This window comes from Ictidomys tridecemlineatus (genome assembly GCF_052094955.1).
Source record: "Ictidomys tridecemlineatus isolate mIctTri1 chromosome 8 unlocalized genomic scaffold, mIctTri1.hap1 SUPER_8_unloc_1, whole genome shotgun sequence".
Classification (NCBI taxonomy): domain Eukaryota; kingdom Metazoa; phylum Chordata; class Mammalia; order Rodentia; family Sciuridae; genus Ictidomys; species Ictidomys tridecemlineatus.
In genome coordinates this window covers 29,051-56,576 of record NW_027520958.1, presented here as the reverse complement: position 1 = coordinate 56,576, position 27,526 = coordinate 29,051, and the positions used below count along the sequence as shown (strand labels likewise).

At 38.2% G+C, this 27,526-nt stretch overlaps 1 protein-coding gene across 1 annotated transcript; it reads left to right on the top strand.

The window, feature by feature from the left end:
* The first annotated feature begins 553 nt into the window (after window positions 1-553).
* On the top strand, window positions 554-18,584 carry LOC144372285 (thyroid receptor-interacting protein 11-like). Its single transcript, XM_078035645.1, is given in 7 exon segments — window positions 554-1,258; window positions 1,292-3,812; window positions 13,581-13,634; window positions 14,740-15,278; window positions 16,260-16,451; window positions 17,334-18,019; window positions 18,021-18,584. Coding segments are annotated over 7 exon segments (4,917 nt in total). The 3' UTR covers window positions 18,241-18,584.
* Window positions 18,585-27,526: the final 8,942 nt, after the last annotated feature.

The window sequence follows — 27,526 nt, the reverse complement described above, 5'->3', positions numbered from 1 at the left end:
ATTTACTTTTGAATCGGGGACTTTTAGTTAAATAGATTCCATTCTCTAATGTGGAGCGAGACCTCACCTCGTCAACTGAATGCAACTGAATGGGACAAAAAGCCCACCTCTCCCAGACAAGAGGGAACTGTCCAGTGAACTACCTTTGGATTTCATCTACAACATTGATTCTTCCTGGCTCCACAGGAAGTCCTGCCTTGGGACTCAAACTAGGACACTTTCCTGGATCTCTAGCTCCTCCCAGCCACCCCTGCCCAATCCCGTGAGCCAATAGCTGACAGGCAAGTGCAGGGAAGAAGCAGAGGCCCTGCAGGGGGTGAGTGTGCTACTGGCTGCAGGTCCCTGGTCAAAGCGCAGGACAGGCTTCTGAGTTTACAGGCAGGAAGGGATGATTGGTGGTTGGTGGAGCCCCAGGAACCCCGCGCTCTGAGGAATTCTGAGCGCTTGGGTCATAATTGACCCCGGCAACGCCGGAGGACGTTTGGGGCAGAGAAGTGGATGGTGATGGACGCGCTTCTCAGAGCTGGTCCGATGGCTCGCTGAAGTGGCCACGATGTCGGCCTGGTTTGGAGGCCTGGGCTCAGGCTTGGGCCACTTCTTGGCTCAGGTGGGGAGCAGCTTGGCTTTCCTCACCGGCCATAGCTCCACCCTCACCAGGGACATGCTTCCGGATGACTTAGGAGACCCAGAAGCAGCTTTACATCATTGTCGGAGAAAGGAAATGGAAACCACTGATTCCACACTAAGATGTGAGAATGAAAGACCGAAAAAGTATTGTACTGACCTGGAAGAAAAGCATGAAGCGCCAGAGCTACAAAGAAACCATCAGTCTGTAAGTTGCCAAGATCAACTGCAACAGAAAGAGGTAGAGGTCAGCCATCTTAAAGCAGGACAGACTGTACTGCAAGATCAAATGTTCCAACTACGGGCAGCTGCTCAATCAGTACGCTCGGGAGCTTGTGGTGTGCCAACAACAACCGCACCGGCTCCGTTCGGTTCCCTGATCGGTAGTCATTCTTCAGCCTTTCGTGATGATGACACGGACTTTAGTGACATAATTGTATCACAACAAGAAACAAACAGATTATCAACTGAAGTTGCAAAACAGGAATCTGAAGTTGGCCACTCGAGGCAGATTGCTGAGGCTCAGGGAACACACCATTCTGACTCGAGTGAAATCTGCAAAGTACTAAATACTATCAAGACTCTTCAACCAAACCACAGTCCAGACATAGATGATCATCAGCATGAAATTTCAGTTTGGGAGCAGAGTTCTACTGTGGCAGAAAAGGGAAGAACCCTTCCTCAGCATTCAGCAGTGGAAGAAGTGCTCAGGCTTCAACGAGCCCTGGCTGATGCGGAGAAGGAAATCGTGAGACTAAGTGGTTTAAACCAGGATAACCGCCTTGCTGAAGACAATCTGAAACTTAAAATGCATGTTGAAGCTTTAGAAAAAGAGAAGTCATCATTGAGTCAAGAAAAAGAGGAACTTCAGATGTCACTGTCAAAATTGAGCTGTGACTATCAAGTCATGAAAAGCAGAGCTTCAACAGACGTGAATTTGAATGTACAATTACTAGACTTAAAACTTCACTTGAAGGCAAAGGAGGAAGAACTGAATCAGACTACCAATGAGAAGAAAATGCTGATAGCTGAGTTAGAAGAACTGGATCATCAGAATCAGGAAGCTACAAAGCACATGATTTTGATACAAGATGAGCTATCCAAACAACAAAATGAAGGAGACCTTGTCATCAAGAAGTTGGAACAAGATCGAGATGATGGAAAAAAGAGAGTTCGTCAACTTGAGGATGAGCAAATGAACATATCCCAAGAGTTGCATGTGCAGAAGGAGAAGTTAACTGAGAATGCGCAGAGCCTCAGTGATTTGCATTTAACTAAGCAGAAGCTTGAAGGTAAAGTGGAAGATTTAGTAGATCAGCTAAATCAGTCACAAAAAAATAGTTTAAACCTCCAGCAGGAAAACCTGGGGCTTAAGGATCACATTAGACAACTTGAAGAGGAGCTGTCTGGATTTAAGAGTAAGTATCCAACTTCTCTGAACGAAGACTCGAACAGTCACTGGAAGGATGACATGCTTAAAGAACGAGAAGCTGAAGTGAGCAACCTAAGGCAAAATCTTTCTCAAGAGGAACAGCTCAATGAAAACTTAACGAGAGTTGCTGTTGAACTCAAGACGGAAAATGAAATGTTGATTTTAGCACGTGACGATGTAAGGCGTAAGTTGGAAGAATCTATTGCTGCTTACAATCAGATCTCTCAAGAAAGAGACACTATCACGGAGACTCTCCAAAGAGACAAAGAAGAGACTGAAGCCAAACTGCACCAGGCAGAAAAAAGACTGTTGGAAGAAGCAAATAATCACAGGCAGACTATTGAGGAACTCTCCAATGCACACAATTTGAAGACCTCTTACTTAAAGCTGAAACACGAATGTGCACTTCAACTCAATCAAGAGAAGGACTTTGAAATAGCAGGACTCAAAAAGAATATTGAGCAAATGACTGCTGATGAAAAAGAAACTGAGGAAATTTTGGCATCTTACATAGAAGAAGAGGAGCGATTGACACAAGTCATAAATGAGAAAGAAGTTTTTATTGAAAAACTCGAAGAAAAAAGTTCACAACTACAAAAGGATTTAGATAAGTGTTCTCAGGCCTTAAGAGAAAATGAAACTTTAAGGCAATCCGTTGAAAGAAAGGACAGAAGTCTTACCTACGTGAAAGCAGAAAACAACTATCTGCGAGTAGAACTGGAAATACTTCGGGAACAGCACAATCAAGCTGTACCAGTGGCTGAGCCTGAAGCTCTTGATGCTATCACAGAACTAGAATTGGAGGTATCTCAACTGAATATAGTCAAAAATCATCTGGAAGATGAAATTCAAGACCATCTGAATATAACTGAAAATCAAAACCAGCGTAAAATGCAACTACTTCAGTCTTTACAGGAGCAGGAGGAGGAAATGGATGAATTTAAGTACCAATATGAGCAGATGAATGCTGCGTATAGCCAGTTAATTTTAGAGGAGGAAATTAAGAACTTGCAGAAAACTATTGAAGAACTAAAAGCCCAGTTGCCTGGTGAGAGAGGAGATGCTCAAACATTGAATTCTGATATTTTTCAAGAGACCAAAGTAAAAATCCTAAGAGAAAACGAGGTTCAACACTTACGGGACCAAGAAGTACAGTGTGCCCTGTCATCAAGTAGCCTGAAAAGGGTTCTAGAGCACTTCCAAGAAGAAGAGAAAGCTCTGCATTCTGCCGAATTAGCCAAAGAAAAACAGTCAATAGCTGAATGGAAGAACAAGGCCGAAAAGCTAGAAGGAGAAGTAGCATCACTGCGGGAACGTTTGGATCAAGCGAATGCTCTGTTGGATTCTGCTTCCAGACCGAGAGAAGACTTAGATCTCGAGGAAGAACAGATGGAAGAACTGAAAAAACAAAAGGAGCCCCGAAAAGAAATGTTGGACCACGCACAACAGAAATCGTCCACTTTGGGCAACAGCGCAGAAGGAAAAGTGGACAAAGTCCTCATGCAAAACCTTTTTATCGCTCATCTCCAGACACCAAAAGGCAAACGTCCTGAAGCATTGCAGTTGATGGGGAGCATCCTGGACATTCCAAAGGACCAAATGCAGCACTTGCTGAATAAAGATTCTTATGGTGGTGTCGGTAAGTGGATGAGGAGTTGGCTTGGAGGGGCTTCAAAAAGTGTCCCCGACATACCTCTGAAACCAAATCAACAACCTGTGCTTCAGAGTTCTTTCCCAGAACTCTTTACCAGGAAATGTTAAAGATGGAGCCAAATTAAGAGCTGGCAGAAGCACCAACGGGAATCCACTCTTGGTTCCACGTTCTGCAGCTGTGCCTCTTAGTAACCTAGCTGGAGTTGGACTTGGTGGACCAGGGCATCCTCTTTTTAAACCCACCTTTACACCGTTGCCAGTGTCCCCGGACAATAGGGCCAGAGCTGTACTCCAGGATCTTCTAAATATTTAGCATTATTCTAAAGAAGCCATAACCCTTTTTTTTTTTTATGTTTTACAGCATGGCCTTTTGAAAAAGTACTCATGTGTTTGTAGACAAAAAGAGAAAGCAAAACAGCTGGTATATGTAAGTGGATAGCTACTGGGTATTTTATTTTATTTCTTTAGTTGTTGTTGTTGTTGTGATTTTTTGCTATAGTACTTTAAAAAAAAAATTTGTTTTGTTTTTTGTAGCACTTTTTGTTTATAGAATTTTGTTCCAATGTAGCAGATAATCATCACCAGTTATCAATTCTGATGTACTTTAGCGAGCAACTGTACAGAGCAGCCTTCTTGAACCACTAGTTCCAACCTCACTTAATGGCATTAAGATAAAAACGATACATGTAATTACAGGAAACAAGAAAAACCCAACCCATAAGAAGGATGTCTCCGATTTAGAGTACATGAAAACCAAATATAGTGTTGCAAAACGTTGAGAATATTTAGTTTATCCAAGATAACACTGTACAACTACCAAGCGAAAATTCCAATGGGGAGGACCTAAACAGGAAGCTTAGTGGATAAATTCTAAGATGCCTTGAATCCAAATTCTATGACCCCTATCCATTTTGCCGATTTCCATTTCTCTACGAAAGTCACTTCACATTAATTGAGTTTTCCAGATGATAAACATGTCCAGAAGGAAGAGTATTTCTGAGTCAACCCCAAAGTGGGATCACGTGATCCATTGCCAATGGAAAAGTTAATTAGTAAGAATGTATCATTAAATATCTGGACTGCTTATCTACATACTATTGGGGGCTCTACAATAATTCTTATAAACACATTTTATAAAACATTGGATCAAAACAAGTTGGGGAGAGAAATAAGCTAACAACAGTTTTTGAAAGATGAAAAGCTTTAAAATAGGAGTAGTTACAACCTTTTGATAAATTAAGGTAAAAGATGAATCAAAAGTTTCTAGCTTAAGTAGGTGAAATCAGAGAAGAGAAAAAGCAGATTGCATAGCACATACTTCTCCGACACCTGTAGTTTCTAAAACCATTCAGAACCTTTTTATTAAAATTAATTTAAACAAAATTTAATATATTTTGAAATACAAATTATACTATCATTTAATATAAATTAATCTAATTTAAATTAATCTTATTAGTAGTATTATTTAAATTTCTTTTATTAATACTATGGTTTGATCTAAATTTATTTTATTAATTGATATTGTTTATATTAAATTATCAATAAATATTAAATTTATTGATAATTTAATATAAATTCCATTTATATTAAATTATACTATGATTTATATTTAAAAATTCATTAAATTTTATTTAAATTAATACAATTTAACAAAGTAAATTTAACATAATATAGATTGAATTATTTAATATCGACTATATAACTTAATATAAATGTCAATAAAGTTAATTTTAATAAAAATGCTCTTAGTTGTTTTGGAAATTACAGGTGGCAGTGAAGTATTAGCAATATTATCTTCTTTTTTTCTCCTCTTTGATTTTACCTAACTTAAGCTAGAACCTTTTGGTTTATCTTTTGTTTTACTTTACAAAAATAAAAAAAAAAAAAAAGGAAGAAAAACACCTAGTAGCTACACACATATCAGCTTTTCCTTTCTTATTTCTAAATTTCACCTTAACATTTACATTATTTGACCAAAATTAAGACGCCACCAGTTGTTAGGCATGAACAAAATCACTGAAACAACAACTGGAGGACGCATCCCAGAGTCACATTGGCCAAGTATTCAAAACATATAAATGTCTGAGAACTGATGAGCTCTGATAGTAAAGTTTCCAACCTATGAAAAGTTTCCAAATGCTATGGAAAATGATGACATTTCTCTTTTTGTGTTTTTAAGCTGAGAACCTAAGGTATGTTATCAGAAATTGTATGGAACTCAAGTCTTTAAATTTCTTATTTTTCCTGTACTGTAGACAAAGAGACTCACAATTCCTTGAGCTCTACTAGCATTTTAGTGACAGGAAAAAATTCAATGATGCATAGTTCTTTATCTGCATTCAATGTCTATCAATCTTACATACTTTGGGAAGGGTCACAAGCCACAGCCCTTATGCCTCCTGCTCTATTTCAAAGCTTCCAGCGTCAGTTGCAACAATTCTAGGAAACACTGGGAATACTCTATGGTACAAAATGCACAATTACTTTTATTTGAAAGCATCTCTAAGACATGAGTCATTACGTGACTTTCTTGTTCTAAGTAAATTTACTGAATTATTATTAAGTGATAACATAGTAAGCCAAAATGAAAAATGAAAGCATATGCTTCAAATCAGAGCAAGGAAGAAATAAGAAGGTATGATGTGTGGTAAAAACACACGAACATGCAAATATTATCCAGCCTTCTTACGTCAAATTTCCTCTTTTTTATTTATTCATTTTTTGGAGGTTACATTCTTGCATGATATGCATGGAACAACTTTTGGGGGGATACAATCAGAAATGCAGCACTAAAATCTGCCTTCCTGTAACATCACACGGCTTACTCCCGAGAAGAATATCAAACTATATATTTGGCTTCCACTTGCCAAATTACTTGGAATCTGATTCCAGTAGACTTCACATGGTTGGGAAAAGCAGAGTTCAGATTTGTCATGAGAGATTTTTATATATTCTGCTCACTCCATCGTGTCTAGGTGAGCCTTTGGGTTTCAATGCCTGGAAACTCACTTCTTATATTTCTGAATTTAAGAGCTCTTGGAAACGGCGACCTCACTGCATTCTTGAGAAAAATATGTTATACAGGTACTCAGAAAATCACAAAGATTAATATAGATTCAAGATTTTTTTTTTTTTTTAAGACAAGGGGTTTAATGGAGAAAACAGCAAGATAGCCTTAGAAATTTCATACTCCCTGCATTCTTAGGAAAAGCTTCTATATTGTAAAGAATAACACCAAACAGAAAAGTTCCTAAGAAAATATTGTGCTTTCAGTTTCCTTGTCTCATAAATTTTATTAAAGTTTCATTAAAGACCCTGTATTTGCTAGCCTTTTTATTAAATACTTTTTTGAGATATTCTATTAATGTCTATGACTGGATTTTATTTGGTCTCACATTAATGTCGCTCCCTGTGACAAAGGGTACATGGGAGGCAGGCAGGATCAGCCTGTCCTCTCCGAGGCACCAGCTGTCCCAACCAGGCTCTGACAGAGGTAGTGAAGGTCGCTAGCGTCTCCTGGACTGAGCGAGAGGGTAAGTATCTGAGTAATATTAATTGTGTATAAATGCCACATTTTTTATGCATTCATCTACTAAGTTGTTTCCACAATTTAGCTAATGTGAATTTTGCTGCTATAAACATTGATGTGGCTGTGTCCCTGTAGTTTGCAGTTGTTAAGTCCTTTGGGTATAGACCAAAAAGAGGGATAGCTAGGTCAAATGGTGGTTCTACTCCCAAATTTCCAGGGAATCTCCAAACTGCTTTCCATATTGGCTGCACCAATCTACAGTCCCACCGACAGTGTAGGAGTGTACATGTTTCCTGAAATCCTCACCAACACTTATTGTTGTTGTCTTCATAATAGCTGCCATTTTCAAAAATCGCTGACATTCTAACTGGAGGGAGGTGCAATTAAACCCCTATCTCTCACCATGCACAAAACTCCACTCAAATGATTCAAGGACCTAGGAATAAAACCAGAGACCTTGCATGTAACAGAAGAAAAAGTAGGCCCTAATTCCAATCATATGGGATTAGTCCCAAAATTCCTTAATAAGACTCCTATAGCACAAGAATTAAAATCCAGTATCAATAAATGAGATAGATGCAAACTAAAAAAGTTTCTTCTCCACAAAACAAACAATCTGGGAGGTGAATAGAGATCCTACATCTTGGGAGAAAAGTTTTGCCCCATCACACATCAGATAGAGCACTAATCTCTAGGGTATAGAAAGAACTCACAAATCTAAATACACACACACACACACACACACACGCACACACAAACAAACAAACAAACAAACAAACAAATAAATAAAATGACCCATTCAATAAATGGGCCACAGACCTGAACAGACACTTCTCCCCAGATGATATAAAATTAATCAACAAATAGATGCAAATATGCTCATCATCACTAGCACTTAGAGAAGTGAAAATCAAAACTACACTAAGATTTGAAGTTCAATCTTAAAGGCTGAAAATGAGCATGTTTCACCTCTCTTTCTCCTTCTACCACCAAATCCTCATAGAAATTAGAAGAGGACATTTGAAATGCTCAGTGATCCAAAATAAGAATGAGAATTTCAAGGACTGAACACAAAAATAGATTATGAAAGAGTAGATCAAGTTGAAAAGACAAAAGCAAATATAGAACGTGCAAGAAAACAGTTCACTTCCAGAAGCTGAGAGGTAACAGGCTGCTTCATGCTTTCAGTATTACATACCAGGGATCACAGAGCACAGGACAACAATAAGATAGTTATCTGGGGTACCACAGCGTGGGGTATATAGAGCAAAAACATGGGAAACCCTGCAGATTAAAAGGCATAAACTGAACATCCCTCTCTCAGAACCCAAACAAGGAACCACCAACAAGCAGGGAGGGGATAGAGAAGAGCTGTGTAATGCACTTAAGAAGCCTGACTGAGTAGCTATACCAAGAAGTTGTACCATGCACACAAAACTACATATCATGTTCAAACACACAGGCTACAGCCACCAAAATTTACCATGCCCTAGACCACAATGAAAACGCCAGCCAATTCCGTAAAGGTGTTATCACACACGCTGCAATTCCTTGTGCATCTAAAATTAGAAGAATTTTGACTCCTCAAAAAAAAAAAAAAAAAAAAAATTCCATATACAATGAAATTAGGGCCATAGAAACAATTCCAAATAATTGTTAGATTAAAGCAAAAATCAAGATGGGATTAAATTAAAATACTATAATAGTCATCTGGTGAGTATGACAGAAGCAACAGGGATTTAGATATATGTATTTGAAAAGAGATTGAAATCAAACGGCATATGCTTTTAACATAAAAACATAATACCTGGATACTGGATAAAATAATGTCAATGTTAAGGCAAAATTTAGAAAAAACAAAGGAAAAGCTGATGTGTGTAGCTACTGGGTGTTTTGTCTTCCCATTTTTATCTTGGTAAATTAAGATAAAAGATAAACAAAAGTTTCTAGCTTAAGTTAGGCAAAATGAGACAACAGACAAAAGTAGAATATATAGCTAATATTTCTCTGATACCTGTAGTTTCTAAAACCACTAAGAGGATTTTTATTAAAATTAATTTTATTAATATTTTTATTATATACTTAATATTAAATGACTTAATCTATATTAAATGTTATTTAAATTCACTTTGTTAAATTGTATTAATTTAAATGAAGTTTAATGAATTTTTAGTATACTGATTTTAAGTCCTCTAGTTATAAACCAATGAGTGGGATAGCTGGGTCAAAGGATGCTTCCGATCCCAGTTTTCCGAGGAATTTTCATACTGCTTTTCAGACTGGCTGCATCAATTTGCAGTGCCACCAGCAATGTATACGTGTACCTTTTACCCCCACATCCTCGCCAACATTTATTATTGCTGATATTCTTGATGATTGCCATTCTGATTGAAGTGAGATGAAATCTTAGAGTAGTTTTGATTTGCATTTCTCTCATTACTAGTGAAGTTGAACATTTTTTTCATGTATTTATTGATTGTATTGCTTCTTCTGTGAAGTGTCTGTTCAATACCTTGCCCTTTACATTAAAAAATATATATATTGTGTATTGCTGGCAAAAATAGAGTATCATTGAATAGTTCCAAAGTTTAGAGACTTCTAAAAAAGTGGCTTTTATAGACTTTCATGAGTTGAAAACTAGTTGTATTTCTAATAGGGTAGAGCTCAGTAATCACTATGTTGCCATCAAGAAAGCCCTGCAGATGTTTGCCCAGTGGAATGAAAAAAAAAAAAAAAAAAAAAAACCAGAATTGAGAACATCATCCAGGCAAATCAGTAGGCAACTGATTCTAGTTCGAGGTAGACAATTAATCTGTTGAAGAATCTACTTTCACAGTTTGTATATAACATTTATGGACTATTTTACATTCTATTTTAAAAATATTGATTATTTAGCCTTTAGTGGACACAACATCTTTATTTTATTTATTTTTTTAGGTAGTGCTGAGGATCAAGCCCCATGCCTCACGCATGCTAGGTGAAGGAGCTACTACTTGAGCCACATCCCCAACACTCTCTTAAATTCTTATTTTCACCTTGCTTCCTTATGATAATGAGAATTCAAATTTATGGGTAATATATCATTCACTGAACAACTTGTCAGTCCAAATCAATCCTTCTACTACTGTATTGTCACTGGAGTGTTATGTTAATCTTCCTACAAACGTGTGCGGAACATTTCATTGATTATGCCAATTCTTAAAAATACAAATGTGCCGAGCCCTAATATCCAGAGTATACAAACAACTCAAAAATTAAACATTAAGAAAACAAACAACCCAATCAACAAATGGGCCAAGGACCTGAACAGACACTTCTCAGAGAAGGATATACAATTAATCAAAAAATACACGGAAAAAATGCCCACCCTCTCTAGCAATCAGAGAAATGCAAATTCAAACCACTCTAAGACACCAAATCAGTCCAGTAAGAATGGCAGCCATTAGGAAGTCAAACAACAACAAGTGCTGGCAAGGATGTGGGGGAAAAGGTACACTTGTACATTGCTGGTGCGACTGCAAATTGGTGCAGCCAATTTGGAAAGCATTATGGAGATTCCTGGGAAAGCTGGGAATGGAACCACCATTCGACCCAGCTATTCCCCTTCTCGGACTATTCCCAAAGACCTAAAAAGAGCATACTATAGGGATACAGCTACATCAAGGCTCATAGCAGCACAATTCACAATAGCTAGAATGTGGAACCAACCTAGATGCCAGTCAACAGATGAATGGATTAAAAAAATGTGGCATTTGTACACGGTGGAATATTACTCAGCACTAAAAAATAACAAAACCACGGCATTTGCAGGGAAATGGATGGCATTAGAGGAGATTATGCTAAGTGAAGTTAGCCAATCCCTAGAAAAGAAATGCTGAATGTCTTCTTTCATATAAGGAGGGGGACTCAAAACAGAGCAGGCTGGAAGAGCATGAAAAGAAGATTACCAATTGGAAGGGACAAGAGGTGGGAGGGAATGGGAGAGAGAAGGGGAATTTCATGGAAATGGAAGGATACCCTCATTGTTATACAAAATTACATATAAGACGATGTGAGGGGAAAGGGGAAAAAAGGAGAGAAATGAATTACAGTAGCTGGGGTAGAGAGAGATTATGGGAGGGGAGGGGACAGAAGGGGGGATAGGGAGGGAATAGAAAAGGCAGCAGAACATAACAGACACTAGTATGGCAGTATGTATCAACTTGGACGTATAACCAATGTGATCCTGCAAACTGTACACGTGGTAAAAGTAAGAATTCATACCCCACTTGAATCAAATGTATGAAATATGATATGTCAAGATCATTGTAATGTTTTGAGCAACCAATAAAAATTTAAAAAAAGAGACAAGAAGAGACGAGGCCCACATTGAAGAGATTTAAAAATTCTACTGAAATCTATAAGAAAATGTTTGAATGAATTATGAGGTATTAAAAGAAGTACAAACTTAATGTCTTGCATAGAATTTATCACCCTATGTTTATAGACTCAAAAAGCTTTCATTATTTTAACCTTCAACGGTGTTTTAACAAAGCCACATTATTAAGGGCTCTCTACTTCTGGCTTATTCTTTCTTACTCAGTCTTTTGCCCCATATGAGATCCTCACCACCACAGTCGTCAATGGCTGACCTCGTATTATAATTCAAGGATCACTCTAAGGAACATCTTCTCCACTGATTGACTGTATTCAATTGCACTTCACAGCAGGAAATGTATATAACACAGCTTTATGTTGTTCACAGTATCTATCACAATACCTTGTGCTTTTGGGGCACTGAATATATGTATAAGGATACCCTTATGATTATTGGATGCTTTTTGTCACATGTGCTCGCGAATGAGCCGGGGTTTTCCCTCCATATCCCCCATAGCTTCCAGGAACATTCCAAACATTCTCTTTGGAAGAAGAGAAATGCTTTCATTTGGATGGTCAGTTTCGAATACAGTAGGTAGGTTTCTCTCTCATAATAGAAATATAAAATGACAAACAGCTGTGGTCAGAGCGAACCATGCCAGAAGACTGAATCTGAGTGATCAGAAATGCCTTTCAGCAGGAGGAGCAACCACCACTGGAACCAGATTCAAGCCAAATGTGATAGGTCTTACACTGAAAAAGGATCATTATTTGTGATTGAAAACAATAAACAAACACAGAACACCTAAAGAGAAGGAGGCACCCTGCTATAATTTGGATCTGGAATGTTGCCCAAAGGTCATGTGTTGAAAGCTTGGACCCCAACCTACCAGCATTCAGAACGGACTCTACAGAAAGGTGAATCGAATCCTGAGCTCTAACCTCATCTGTGGATCAATCCACTGATGGGTTCATGATTGGACAGGACTATTGGGAGTTGGTCAAAACTGTGGGGGCGGTAGGGCCTAGTTGGACGGTAGGCCATTGGAGTTGATTCCCTGGACGGGTACATCATATTCCTCAGTCCTCTCTTCCCCTCACCATTTCCCTGATCTCCATGAGTTGAGAAGCTCTGTTTTGAAGCCAGGCTCTCTGCCATGGTAATCTGCCTCACTTCAGGCCACAGCAATGGAGCCTGAAATTGAACCAAAATAAATATTTACTCATTTAATTTTCTCAGGTATGTTGTCAAAGTGATGAAAAAGTCTTCTCACACACACAAACACACACACACACACACACACACACACACACACACACACAGGAGGAATGGTCTAAAGGGAGAAAAGGACACTTGGTATTGTTGACGCCTTCTTCAACAGTAGACACAGCTGGGGTACAGCGTGGATTCTCACTTCAGCAGATGCTAAAAGGGGCTTAAATTTTTATATTAGTCTTTTATGAGGAGAGACTGACTAACACAGGCCTGACTTCTCTCTCAGATTTGGAGATGAATAAGAAGGACCAAGAAGATTTCCTTTTCTAGCCCAGGACACAAATGCAGTCACTAGTTTCTGATAGCAATCGGAGTAATTATGTCTACTTGCTCTATCTTGAAGGCAAGAGACATTATGAGGTGATTCATATAATCCTTAGGATCTACTTAACCATTAATTTTCCTAAAATTCTTCCTTTTTTTAAATTTTATTTCTGCCACCTTGAGGTTTTGTTTCCTGAACAGACATAGAGAAAGAACAGCTCAAGGAAAAGAGTCTCCTGAAAATGGGCTCTGGGAAGAGAGTAATGGGAGCAAACCCAAACCCCTTCTAAAGGGTAATAAGGAAAATGATCCTAAACAAAACAAAAAGCAAATAGGAACAAAGTGGCAGCAGGCTCTGTTTGTTGGCCACTTTCTCTGCACCAGCCATCAGGTGAGAACTACACACTATGTTGTCATTTACTGTTCAACTCATGCTTGTGAGAGAGGTCTTATAAATGCGCTCTGTCAGTTTAGCTCCAAAATTGCTCTGGTCCCAATGGGTATGTCTGTTACAGCCCACGTGCTTCATCTCCTTGCTTTGTCCCCAACTCTACAAAACTGCCTCCTCATTAACTTGTTGGAATTTAAACACCTTGGAAAGCAGGGCCTTATCTTAACTCCTTCTGATCCTCAGAGGTATGGGAATTACATTTAGGATTGTTACTCCATAGTAGAAAATTTCTCAACTTTTTATTTCACTCTGGACTCTTGAAACCTGGATTATATTTGGCACTGATAAACAACAATAGGTTAAGTGGACATCAACCCATTGGCTCTAAAACAAATTTTCTTAAGTGAAATTTAAGCGGAATTTTTGAGCACTTAAATAAACTTCAATCAGAATTAACAAGGACCAAATAACGTTCAAATGAACTCGGAAATGTATAGATTAACAGCAAAAATTTACTTTTGGAAAGGGTAAAGATGGTTCTTTAGTGAAATCTAATCCATATTATAATTTGAATTCTGAGACTGATTAAGACTTTGTGATGGTTAATTGTATATGTTAAGTCGCCTGGGCTACGATGCCCAGATGCTTGGCCAACTTTTATTCTGGGTGTGTCTGTGCTGGTGTTATGGGGTGACATTTACTTTTGAATCGGGGACTTTTAGTTAAATAGATTCCATTCTCTAATGTGGAGCGAGACCTCACCTCGTCAACTGAATGCAACTGAATGGGACAAAAAGCCCACCTCTCCCAGACAAGAGGGAACTGTCCAGTGAACTACCTTTGGATTTCATCTACAACATTGATTCTTCCTGGCTCCACAGCACACTGCCTTGGGACTCAAACTAGGACACTTTCCTGGATCTCTAGCTCCTCCCAGCCAACCCTGCCCAATCCCGTGAGCCAATAGCTGACAGGCAAGTGCAGGGAAGAAGCAGAGGCCCTGCAGGGGGTGAGTGTGCTACTGGCTGCAGGTCCCTGGTCAAAGCGCAGGACAGGCTTCTGAGTTTACAGGCAGGGAGGGATGATTGGTGGTTGGTGGAGCCCCAGGAACCCCGCGCTCTGAGGAATTCTGAGCGCTTGGGTCATAATTGACCCCGGCAACGCCGGAGGACGTTTGGGGCAGAGAAGTGGATGGTGATGGACGCGCTTCTCAGAGCTGGTCCGATGGCTCGCTGAAGTGGCCACGATGTCGGCCTGGTTTGGAGGCCTGGGCTCAGGCTTGGGCCACTTCTTGGCTCAGGTGGGGAGCAGCTTGGCTTTCCTCACCGGCCATAGCTCCACCCTCACCAGGGACATGCTTCTGGATGACTTAGGAGACCCAGAAGCAGCTTTACATCATTGTCGGAGAAAGGAAATGGAAACCACTGATTCCACACTAAGATGTGAGAATGAAAGACCGAAAAAGTATTGTACTGACCTGGAAGAAAAGCATGAAGCGCCAGAGCTACAAAGAAACCATCAGTCTGTAAGTTGCCAAGATCAACTGCAACAGAAAGAGGTAGAGGTCAGCCATCTTAAAGCAGGACAGACTGTACTGCAAGATCAAATGTTCCAACTACGGGCAGCTGCTCAATCAGTACGCTCGGGAGCTTGTGGTGTGCCAACAACAACCGCACCGGCTCCGTTCGGTTCCCTGATCGGTAGTCATTCTTCAGCCTTTCGTGATGATGACACGGACTTTAGTGACATAATTGTATCACAACAAGAAACAAACAGATTATCAACTGAAGTTGCAAAACAGGAATCTGAAGTTGGCCACTCGAGGCAGATTGCTGAGGCTCAGGGAACACACCATTCTGACTCGAGTGAAATCTGCAAAGTACTAAATACTATCAAGACTCTTCAACCAAACCACAGTCCAGACATAGATGATCATCAGCATGAAATTTCAGTTTGGGAGCAGAGTTCTACTGTGGCAGAAAAGGGAAGAACCCTTCCTCAGCATTCAGCAGTGGAAGAAGTGCTCAGGCTTCAACGAGCCCTGGCTGATGCGGAGAAGGAAATCGTGAGACTAAGTGGTTTAAACCAGGATAACCGCCTTGCTGAAGACAATCTGAAACTTAAAATGCATGTTGAAGCTTTAGAAAAAGAGAAGTCATCATTGAGTCAAGAAAAAGAGGAACTTCAGATGTCACTGTCAAAATTGAGCTGTGACTATCAAGTCATGAAAAGCAGAGCTTCAACAGACGTGAATTTGAATGTACAATTACTAGACTTAAAACTTCACTTGAAGGCAAAGGAGGAAGAACTGAATCAGACTACCAATGAGAAGAAAATGCTGATAGCTGAGTTAGAAGAACTGGATCATCAGAATCAGGAAGCTACAAAGCACATGATTTTGATACAAGATGAGCTATCCAAACAACAAAATGAAGGAGACCTTGTCATCAAGAAGTTGGAACAAGATCGAGATGATGGAAAAAAGAGAGTTCGTCAACTTGAGGATGAGCAAATGAACATATCCCAAGAGTTGCATGTGCAGAAGGAGAAGTTAACTGAGAATGCGCAGAGCCTCAGTGATTTGCATTTAACTAAGCAGAAGCTTGAAGGTAAAGTGGAAGATTTAGTAGATCAGCTAAATCAGTCACAAAAAAATAGTTTAAACCTCCAGCAGGAAAACCTGGGGCTTAAGGATCACATTAGACAACTTGAAGAGGAGCTGTCTGGATTTAAGAGTAAGTATCCAACTTCTCTGAACGAAGACTCGAACAGTCACTGGAAGGATGACATGCTTAAAGAACGAGAAGCTGAAGTGAGCAACCTAAGGCAAAATCTTTCTCAAGAGGAACAGCTCAATGAAAACTTAACGAGAGTTGCTGTTGAACTCAAGACGGAAAATGAAATGTTGATTTTAGCACGTGACGATGTAAGGCGTAAGTTGGAAGAATCTATTGCTGCTTACAATCAGATCTCTCAAGAAAGAGACACTATCACGGAGACTCTCCAAAGAGACAAAGAAGAGACTGAAGCCAAACTGCACCAGGCAGAAAAAAGACTGTTGGAAGAAGCAAATAATCACAGGCAGACTATTGAGGAACTCTCCAATGCACACAATTTGAAGACCTCTTACTTAAAGCTGAAACACGAATGTGCACTTCAACTCAATCAAGAGAAGGACTTTGAAATAGCAGGACTCAAAAAGAATATTGAGCAAATGACTGCTGATGAAAAAGAAACTGAGGAAATTTTGGCATCTTACATAGAAGAAGAGGAGCGATTGACACAAGTCATAAATGAGAAAGAAGTTTTTATTGAAAAACTCGAAGAAAAAAGTTCACAACTACAAAAGGATTTAGATAAGTGTTCTCAGGCCTTAAGAGAAAATGAAACTTTAAGGCAATCCCTTGAAAGAAAGGACAGAAGTCTTACCTACGTGAAAGCAGAAAACAACTATCTGCGAGTAGAACTGGAAATACTTCGGGAACAGCACAATCAAGCTGTACCAGTGGCTGAGCCTGAAGCTCTTGATGCTATCACAGAACTAGAATTGGAGGTATCTCAACTGAATATAGTCAAAAATCATCTGGAAGATGAAATTCAAGACCATCTGAATATAACTGAAAATCAAAACCAGCGTAAAATGCAACTACTTCAGTCTTTACAGGAGCAGGAGGAGGAAATGGATGAATTTAAGTACCAATATGAGCAGATGAATGCTGCGTATAGCCAGTTAATTTTAGAGGAGGAAATTAAGAACTTGCAGAAAACTATTGAAGAACTAAAAGCCCAGTTGCCTGGTGAGAGAGGAGATGCTCAAACATTGAATTCTGATATTTTTCAAGAGACCAAAGTAAAAATCCTAAGAGAAAACGAGGTTCAACACTTACGGGACCAAGAAGTACAGTGTGCCCTGTCATCAAGTAGCCTGAAAAGGGTTCTAGAGCACTTCCAAGAAGAAGAGAAAGCTCTGCATTCTGCCGAATTAGCCAAAGAAAAACAGTCAATAGCTGAATGGAAGAACAAGGCCGAAAAGCTAGAAGGAGAAGTAGCATCACTGCGGGAACGTTTGGATCAAGCGAATGCTCTGTTGGATTCTGCTTCCAGACCGAGAGAAGACTTAGATCTCGAGGAAGAACAGATGGAAGAACTGAAAAAACAAAAGGAGCCCCGAAAAGAAATGTTGGACCACGCACAACAGAAATCGTCCACTTTGGGCAACAGCGCAGAAGGAAAAGTGGACAAAGTCCTCATGCAAAACCTTTTTATCGCTCATCTCCAGACACCAAAAGGCAAACGTCCTGAAGCATTGCAGTTGATGGGGAGCATCCTGGACATTCCAAAGGACCAAATGCAGCACTTGCTGAATAAAGATTCTTATGGTGGTGTCGGTAAGTGGATGAGGAGTTGGCTTGGAGGGGCTTCAAAAAGTGTCCCCGACATACCTCTGAAACCAAATCAACAACCTGTGCTTCAGAGTTCTTTCCCAGAACTCTTTACCAGGAAATGTTAAAGATGGAGCCAAATTAAGAGCTGGCAGAAGCACCAACGGGAATCCACTCTTGGTTCCACGTTCTGCAGCTGTGCCTCTTAGTAACCTAGCTGGAGTTGGACTTGGTGGACCAGGGCATCCTCTTTTTAAACCCACCTTTACACCGTTGCCAGTGTCCCCGGACAATAGGGCCAGAGCTGTACTCCAGGATCTTCTAAATATTTAGCATTATTCTAAAGAAGCCATAACCCTTTTTTTTTTTTATGTTTTACAGCATGGCCTTTTGAAAAAGTACTCATGTGTTTGTAGACAAAAAGAGAAAGCAAAACAGCTGGTATATGTAAGTGGATAGCTACTGGGTATTTTATTTTATTTCTTTAGTTGTTGTTGTTGTTGTGATTTTTTGCTATAGTACTTTAAAAAAAAAATTTGTTTTGTTTTTTGTAGCACTTTTTGTTTATAGAATTTTGTTCCAATGTAGCAGATAATCATCACCAGTTATCAATTCTGATGTACTTTAGCGAGCAACTGTACAGAGCAGCCTTCTTGAACCACTAGTTCCAACCTCACTTAATGGCATTAAGATAAAAACGATACATGTAATTACAGGAAACAAGAAAAACCCAACCCATAAGAAGGATGTCTCCGATTTAGAGTACATGAAAACCAAATATAGTGTTGCAAAACGTTGAGAATATTTAGTTTATCCAAGATAACACTGTACAACTACCAAGCGAAAATTCCAATGGGGAGGACCTAAACAGGAAGCTTAGTGGATAAATTCTAAGATGCCTTGAATCCAAATTCTATGACCCCTATCCATTTTGCCGATTTCCATTTCTCTACGAAAGTCACTTCACATTAATTGAGTTTTCCAGATGATAAACATGTCCAGAAGGAAGAGTATTTCTGAGTCAACCCCAAAGTGGGATCACGTGATCCATTGCCAATGGAAAAGTTAATTAGTAAGAATGTATCATTAAATATCTGGACTGCTTATCTACATACTATTGGGGGCTCTACAATAATTCTTATAAACACATTTTATAAAACATTGGATCAAAACAAGTTGGGGAGAGAAATAAGCTAACAACAGTTTTTGAAAGATGAAAAGCTTTAAAATAGGAGTAGTTACAACCTTTTGATAAATTAAGGTAAAAGATGAATCAAAAGTTTCTAGCTTAAGTAGGTGAAATCAGAGAAGAGAAAAAGCAGATTGCATAGCACATACTTCTCCGACACCTGTAGTTTCTAAAACCATTCAGAACCTTTTTATTAAAATTAATTTAAACAAAATTTAATATATTTTGAAATACAAATTATACTATCATTTAATATAAATTAATCTAATTTAAATTAATCTTATTAGTAGTATTATTTAAATTTCTTTTATTAATACTATGGTTTGATCTAAATTTATTTTATTAATTGATATTGTTTATATTAAATTATCAATAAATATTAAATTTATTGATAATTTAATATAAATTCCATTTATATTAAATTATACTATGATTTATATTTAAAAATTCATTAAATTTTATTTAAATTAATACAATTTAACAAAGTAAATTTAACATAATATAGATTGAATTATTTAATATCGACTATATAACTTAATATAAATGTCAATAAAGTTAATTTTAATAAAAATGCTCTTAGTTGTTTTGGAAATTACAGGTGGCAGTGAAGTATTAGCAATATTATCTTCTTTTTTTCTCCTCTTTGATTTTACCTAACTTAAGCTAGAACCTTTTGGTTTATCTTTTGTTTTACTTTACAAAAATAAAAAAAAAAAAAAAGGAAGAAAAACACCTAGTAGCTACACACATATCAGCTTTTCCTTTCTTATTTCTAAATTTCACCTTAACATTTACATTATTTGACCAAAATTAAGACGCCACCAGTTGTTAGGCATGAACAAAATCACTGAAACAACAACTGGAGGACGCATCCCAGAGTCACATTGGCCAAGTATTCAAAACATATAAATGTCTGAGAACTGATGAGCTCTGATAGTAAAGTTTCCAACCTATGAAAAGTTTCCAAATGCTATGGAAAATGATGACATTTCTCTTTTTGTGTTTTTAAGCTGAGAACCTAAGGTATGTTATCAGAAATTGTATGGAACTCAAGTCTTTAAATTTCTTATTTTTCCTGTACTGTAGACAAAGAGACTCACAATTCCTTGAGCTCTACTAGCATTTTAGTGACAGGAAAAAATTCAATGATGCATAGTTCTTTATCTGCATTCAATGTCTATCAATCTTACATACTTTGGGAAGGGTCACAAGCCACAGCCCTTATGCCTCCTGCTCTATTTCAAAGCTTCCAGCGTCAGTTGCAACAATTCTAGGAAACACTGGGAATACTCTATGGTACAAAATGCACAATTACTTTTATTTGAAAGCATCTCTAAGACATGAGTCATTACGTGACTTTCTTGTTCTAAGTAAATTTACTGAATTATTATTAAGTGATAACATAGTAAGCCAAAATGAAAAATGAAAGCATATGCTTCAAATCAGAGCAAGGAAGAAATAAGAAGGTATGATGTGTGGTAAAAACACACGAACATGCAAATATTATCCAGCCTTCTTACGTCAAATTTCCTCTTTTTTATTTATTCATTTTTTGGAGGTTACATTCTTGCATGATATGCATGGAACAACTTTTGGGGGGATACAATCAGAAATGCAGCACTAAAATCTGCCTTCCTGTAACATCACACGGCTTACTCCCGAGAAGAATATCAAACTATATATTTGGCTTCCACTTGCCAAATTACTTGGAATCTGATTCCAGTAGACTTCACATGGTTGGGAAAAGCAGAGTTCAGATTTGTCATGAGAGATTTTTATATATTCTGCTCACTCCATCGTGTCTAGGTGAGCCTTTGGGTTTCAATGCCTGGAAACTCACTTCTTATATTTCTGAATTTAAGAGCTCTTGGAAACGGCGACCTCACTGCATTCTTGAGAAAAATATGTTATACAGGTACTCAGAAAATCACAAAGATTAATATAGATTCAAGATTTTTTTTTTTTTTTAAGACAAGGGGTTTAATGGAGAAAACAGCAAGATAGCCTTAGAAATTTCATACTCCCTGCATTCTTAGGAAAAGCTTCTATATTGTAAAGAATAACACCAAACAGAAAAGTTCCTAAGAAAATATTGTGCTTTCAGTTTCCTTGTCTCATAAATTTTATTAAAGTTTCATTAAAGACCCTGTATTTGCTAGCCTTTTTATTAAATACTTTTTTGAGATATTCTATTAATGTCTATGACTGGATTTTATTTGGTCTCACATTAATGTCGCTCCCTGTGACAAAGGGTACATGGGAGGCAGGCAGGATCAGCCTGTCCTCTCCGAGGCACCAGCTGTCCCAACCAGGCTCTGACAGAGGTAGTGAAGGTCGCTAGCGTCTCCTGGACTGAGCGAGAGGGTAAGTATCTGAGTAATATTAATTGTGTATAAATGCCACATTTTTTATGCATTCATCTACTAAGTTGTTTCCACAATTTAGCTAATGTGAATTTTGCTGCTATAAACATTGATGTGGCTGTGTCCCTGTAGTTTGCAGTTGTTAAGTCCTTTGGGTATAGACCAAAAAGAGGGATAGCTAGGTCAAATGGTGGTTCTACTCCCAAATTTCCAGGGAATCTCCAAACTGCTTTCCATATTGGCTGCACCAATCTACAGTCCCACCGACAGTGTAGGAGTGTACATGTTTCCTGAAATCCTCACCAACACTTATTGTTGTTGTCTTCATAATAGCTGCCATTTTCAAAAATCGCTGACATTCTAACTGGAGGGAGGTGCAATTAAACCCCTATCTCTCACCATGCACAAAACTCCACTCAAATGATTCAAGGACCTAGGAATAAAACCAGAGACCTTGCATGTAACAGAAGAAAAAGTAGGCCCTAATTCCAATCATATGGGATTAGTCCCAAAATTCCTTAATAAGACTCCTATAGCACAAGAATTAAAATCCAGTATCAATAAATGAGATAGATGCAAACTAAAAAAGTTTCTTCTCCACAAAACAAACAATCTGGGAGGTGAATAGAGATCCTACATCTTGGGAGAAAAGTTTTGCCCCATCACACATCAGATAGAGCACTAATCTCTAGGGTATAGAAAGAACTCACAAATCTAAATACACACACACACACACACACACACGCACACACACACACAAACAAACAAACAAACAAACAAATAAATAAAATGACCCATTCAATAAATGGGCCACAGACCTGAACAGACACTTCTCCCCAGATGATATAAAATTAATCAACAAATAGATGCAAATATGCTCATCATCACTAGCACTTAGAGAAGTGAAAATCAAAACTACACTAAGATTTGAAGTTCAATCTTAAAGGCTGAAAATGAGCATGTTTCACCTCTCTTTCTCCTTCTACCACCAAATCCTCATAGAAATTAGAAGAGGACATTTGAAATGCTCAGTGATCCAAAATAAGAATGAGAATTTCAAGGACTGAACACAAAAATAGATTATGAAAGAGTAGATCAAGTTGAAAAGACAAAAGCAAATATAGAACGTGCAAGAAAACAGTTCACTTCCAGAAGCTGAGAGGTAACAGGCTGCTTCATGCTTTCAGTATTACATACCAGGGATCACAGAGCACAGGACAACAATAAGATAGTTATCTGGGGTACCACAGCGTGGGGTATATAGAGCAAAAACATGGGAAACCCTGCAGATTAAAAGGCATAAACTGAACATCCCTCTCTCAGAACCCAAACAAGGAACCACCAACAAGCAGGGAGGGGATAGAGAAGAGCTGTGTAATGCACTTAAGAAGCCTGACTGAGTAGCTATACCAAGAAGTTGTACCATGCACACAAAACTACATATCATGTTCAAACACACAGGCTACAGCCACCAAAATTTACCATGCCCTAGACCACAATGAAAACGCCAGCCAATTCCGTAAAGGTGTTATCACACACGCTGCAATTCCTTGTGCATCTAAAATTAGAAGAATTTTGACTCCTCAAAAAAAAAAAAAAAAAAAAAATTCCATATACAATGAAATTAGGGCCATAGAAACAATTCCAAATAATTGTTAGATTAAAGCAAAAATCAAGATGGGATTAAATTAAAATACTATAATAGTCATCTGGTGAGTATGACAGAAGCAACAGGGATTTAGATATATGTATTTGAAAAGAGATTGAAATCAAACGGCATATGCTTTTAACATAAAAACATAATACCTGGATACTGGATAAAATAATGTCAATGTTAAGGCAAAATTTAGAAAAAACAAAGGAAAAGCTGATGTGTGTAGCTACTGGGTGTTTTGTCTTCCCATTTTTATCTTGGTAAATTAAGATAAAAGATAAACAAAAGTTTCTAGCTTAAGTTAGGCAAAATGAGACAACAGACAAAAGTAGAATATATAGCTAATATTTCTCTGATACCTGTAGTTTCTAAAACCACTAAGAGGATTTTTATTAAAATTAATTTTATTAATATTTTTATTATATACTTAATATTAAATGACTTAATCTATATTAAATGTTATTTAAATTCACTTTGTTAAATTGTATTAATTTAAATGAAGTTTAATGAATTTTTAGTATACTGATTTTAAGTCCTCTAGTTATAAACCAATGAGTGGGATAGCTGGGTCAAAGGATGCTTCCGATCCCAGTTTTCCGAGGAATTTTCATACTGCTTTTCAGACTGGCTGCATCAATTTGCAGTGCCACCAGCAATGTATACGTGTACCTTTTACCCCCACATCCTCGCCAACATTTATTATTGCTGATATTCTTGATGATTGCCATTCTGATTGAAGTGAGATGAAATCTTAGAGTAGTTTTGATTTGCATTTCTCTCATTACTAGTGAAGTTGAACATTTTTTTCATGTATTTATTGATTGTATTGCTTCTTCTGTGAAGTGTCTGTTCAATACCTTGCCCTTTACATTAAAAAATATATATATTGTGTATTGCTGGCAAAAATAGAGTATCATTGAATAGTTCCAAAGTTTAGAGACTTCTAAAAAAGTGGCTTTTATAGACTTTCATGAGTTGAAAACTAGTTGTATTTCTAATAGGGTAGAGCTCAGTAATCACTATGTTGCCATCAAGAAAGCCCTGCAGATGTTTGCCCAGTGGAATGAAAAAAAAAAAAAAAAAAAAAAACCAGAATTGAGAACATCATCCAGGCAAATCAGTAGGCAACTGATTCTAGTTCGAGGTAGACAATTAATCTGTTGAAGAATCTACTTTCACAGTTTGTATATAACATTTATGGACTATTTTACATTCTATTTTAAAAATATTGATTATTTAGCCTTTAGTGGACACAACATCTTTATTTTATTTATTTTTTTAGGTAGTGCTGAGGATCAAGCCCCATGCCTCACGCATGCTAGGTGAAGGAGCTACTACTTGAGCCACATCCCCAACACTCTCTTAAATTCTTATTTTCACCTTGCTTCCTTATGATAATGAGAATTCAAATTTATGGGTAATATATCATTCACTGAACAACTTGTCAGTCCAAATCAATCCTTCTACTACTGTATTGTCACTGGAGTGTTATGTTAATCTTCCTACAAACGTGTGCGGAACATTTCATTGATTATGCCAATTCTTAAAAATACAAATGTGCCGAGCCCTAATATCCAGAGTATACAAACAACTCAAAAATTAAACATTAAGAAAACAAACAACCCAATCAACAAATGGGCCAAGGACCTGAACAGACACTTCTCAGAGAAGGATATACAATTAATCAAAAAATACACGGAAAAAATGCCCACCCTCTCTAGCAATCAGAGAAATGCAAATTCAAACCACTCTAAGACACCAAATCAGTCCAGTAAGAATGGCAGCCATTAGGAAGTCAAACAACAACAAGTGCTGGCAAGGATGTGGGGGAAAAGGTACACTTGTACATTGCTGGTGCGACTGCAAATTGGTGCAGCCAATTTGGAAAGCATTATGGAGATTCCTGGGAAAGCTGGGAATGGAACCACCATTCGACCCAGCTATTCCCCTTCTCGGACTATTCCCAAAGACCTAAAAAGAGCATACTATAGGGATACAGCTACATCAAGGCTCATAGCAGCACAATTCACAATAGCTAGAATGTGGAACCAACCTAGATGCCAGTCAACAGATGAATGGATTAAAAAAATGTGGCATTTGTACACGGTGGAATATTACTCAGCACTAAAAAATAACAAAACCACGGCATTTGCAGGGAAATGGATGGCATTAGAGGAGATTATGCTAAGTGAAGTTAGCCAATCCCTAGAAAAGAAATGCTGAATGTCTTCTTTCATATAAGGAGGGGGACTCAAAACAGAGCAGGCTGGAAGAGCATGAAAAGAAGATTACCAATTGGAAGGGACAAGAGGTGGGAGGGAATGGGAGAGAGAAGGGGAATTTCATGGAAATGGAAGGATACCCTCATTGTTATACAAAATTACATATAAGACGATGTGAGGGGAAAGGGGAAAAAAGGAGAGAAATGAATTACAGTAGCTGGGGTAGAGAGAGATTATGGGAGGGGAGGGGACAGAAGGGGGGATAGGGAGGGAATAGAAAAGGCAGCAGAACATAACAGACACTAGTATGGCAGTATGTATCAACTTGGACGTATAACCAATGTGATCCTGCAAACTGTACACGTGGTAAAAGTAAGAATTCATACCCCACTTGAATCAAATGTATGAAATATGATATGTCAAGATCATTGTAATGTTTTGAGCAACCAATAAAAATTTAAAAAAAGAGACAAGAAGAGACGAGGCCCACATTGAAGAGATTTAAAAATTCTACTGAAATCTATAAGAAAATGTTTGAATGAATTATGAGGTATTAAAAGAAGTACAAACTTAATGTCTTGCATAGAATTTATCACCCTATGTTTATAGACTCAAAAAGCTTTCATTATTTTAACCTTCAACGGTGTTTTAACAAAGCCACATTATTAAGGGCTCTCTACTTCTGGCTTATTCTTTCTTACTCAGTCTTTTGCCCCATATGAGATCCTCACCACCACAGTCGTCAATGGCTGACCTCGTATTATAATTCAAGGATCACTCTAAGGAACATCTTCTCCACTGATTGACTGTATTCAATTGCACTTCACAGCAGGAAATGTATATAACACAGCTTTATGTTGTTCACAGTATCTATCACAATACCTTGTGCTTTTGGGGCACTGAATATATGTATAAGGATACCCTTATGATTATTGGATGCTTTTTGTCACATGTGCTCGCGAATGAGCCGGGGTTTTCCCTCCATATCCCCCATAGCTTCCAGGAACATTCCAAACATTCTCTTTGGAAGAAGAGAAATGCTTTCATTTGGATGGTCAGTTTCGAATACAGTAGGTAGGTTTCTCTCTCATAATAGAAATATAAAATGACAAACAGCTGTGGTCAGAGCGAACCATGCCAGAAGACTGAATCTGAGTGATCAGAAATGCCTTTCAGCAGGAGGAGCAACCACCACTGGAACCAGATTCAAGCCAAATGTGATAGGTCTTACACTGAAAAAGGATCATTATTTGTGATTGAAAACAATAAACAAACACAGAACACCTAAAGAGAAGGAGGCACCCTGCTATAATTTGGATCTGGAATGTTGCCCAAAGGTCATGTGTTGAAAGCTTGGACCCCAACCTACCAGCATTCAGAACGGACTCTACAGAAAGGTGAATCGAATCCTGAGCTCTAACCTCATCTGTGGATCAATCCACTGATGGGTTCATGATTGGACAGGACTATTGGGAGTTGGTCAAAACTGTGGGGGCGGTAGGGCCTAGTTGGACGGTAGGCCATTGGAGTTGATTCCCTGGACGGGTACATCATATTCCTCAGTCCTCTCTTCCCCTCACCATTTCCCTGATCTCCATGAGTTGAGAAGCTCTGTTTTGAAGCCAGGCTCTCTGCCATGGTAATCTGCCTCACTTCAGGCCACAGCAATGGAGCCTGAAATTGAACCAAAATAAATATTTACTCATTTAATTTTCTCAGGTATGTTGTCAAAGTGATGAAAAAGTCTTCTCACACACACAAACACACACACACACACACACACACACACACACACACACACAGGAGGAATGGTCTAAAGGGAGAAAAGGACACTTGGTATTGTTGACGCCTTCTTCAACAGTAGACACAGCTGGGGTACAGCGTGGATTCTCACTTCAGCAGATGCTAAAAGGGGCTTAAATTTTTATATTAGTCTTTTATGAGGAGAGACTGACTAACACAGGCCTGACTTCTCTCTCAGATTTGGAGATGAATAAGAAGGACCAAGAAGATTTCCTTTTCTAGCCCAGGACACAAATGCAGTCACTAGTTTCTGATAGCAATCGGAGTAATTATGTCTACTTGCTCTATCTTGAAGGCAAGAGACATTATGAGGTGATTCATATAATCCTTAGGATCTACTTAACCATTAATTTTCCTAAAATTCTTCCTTTTTTTAAATTTTATTTCT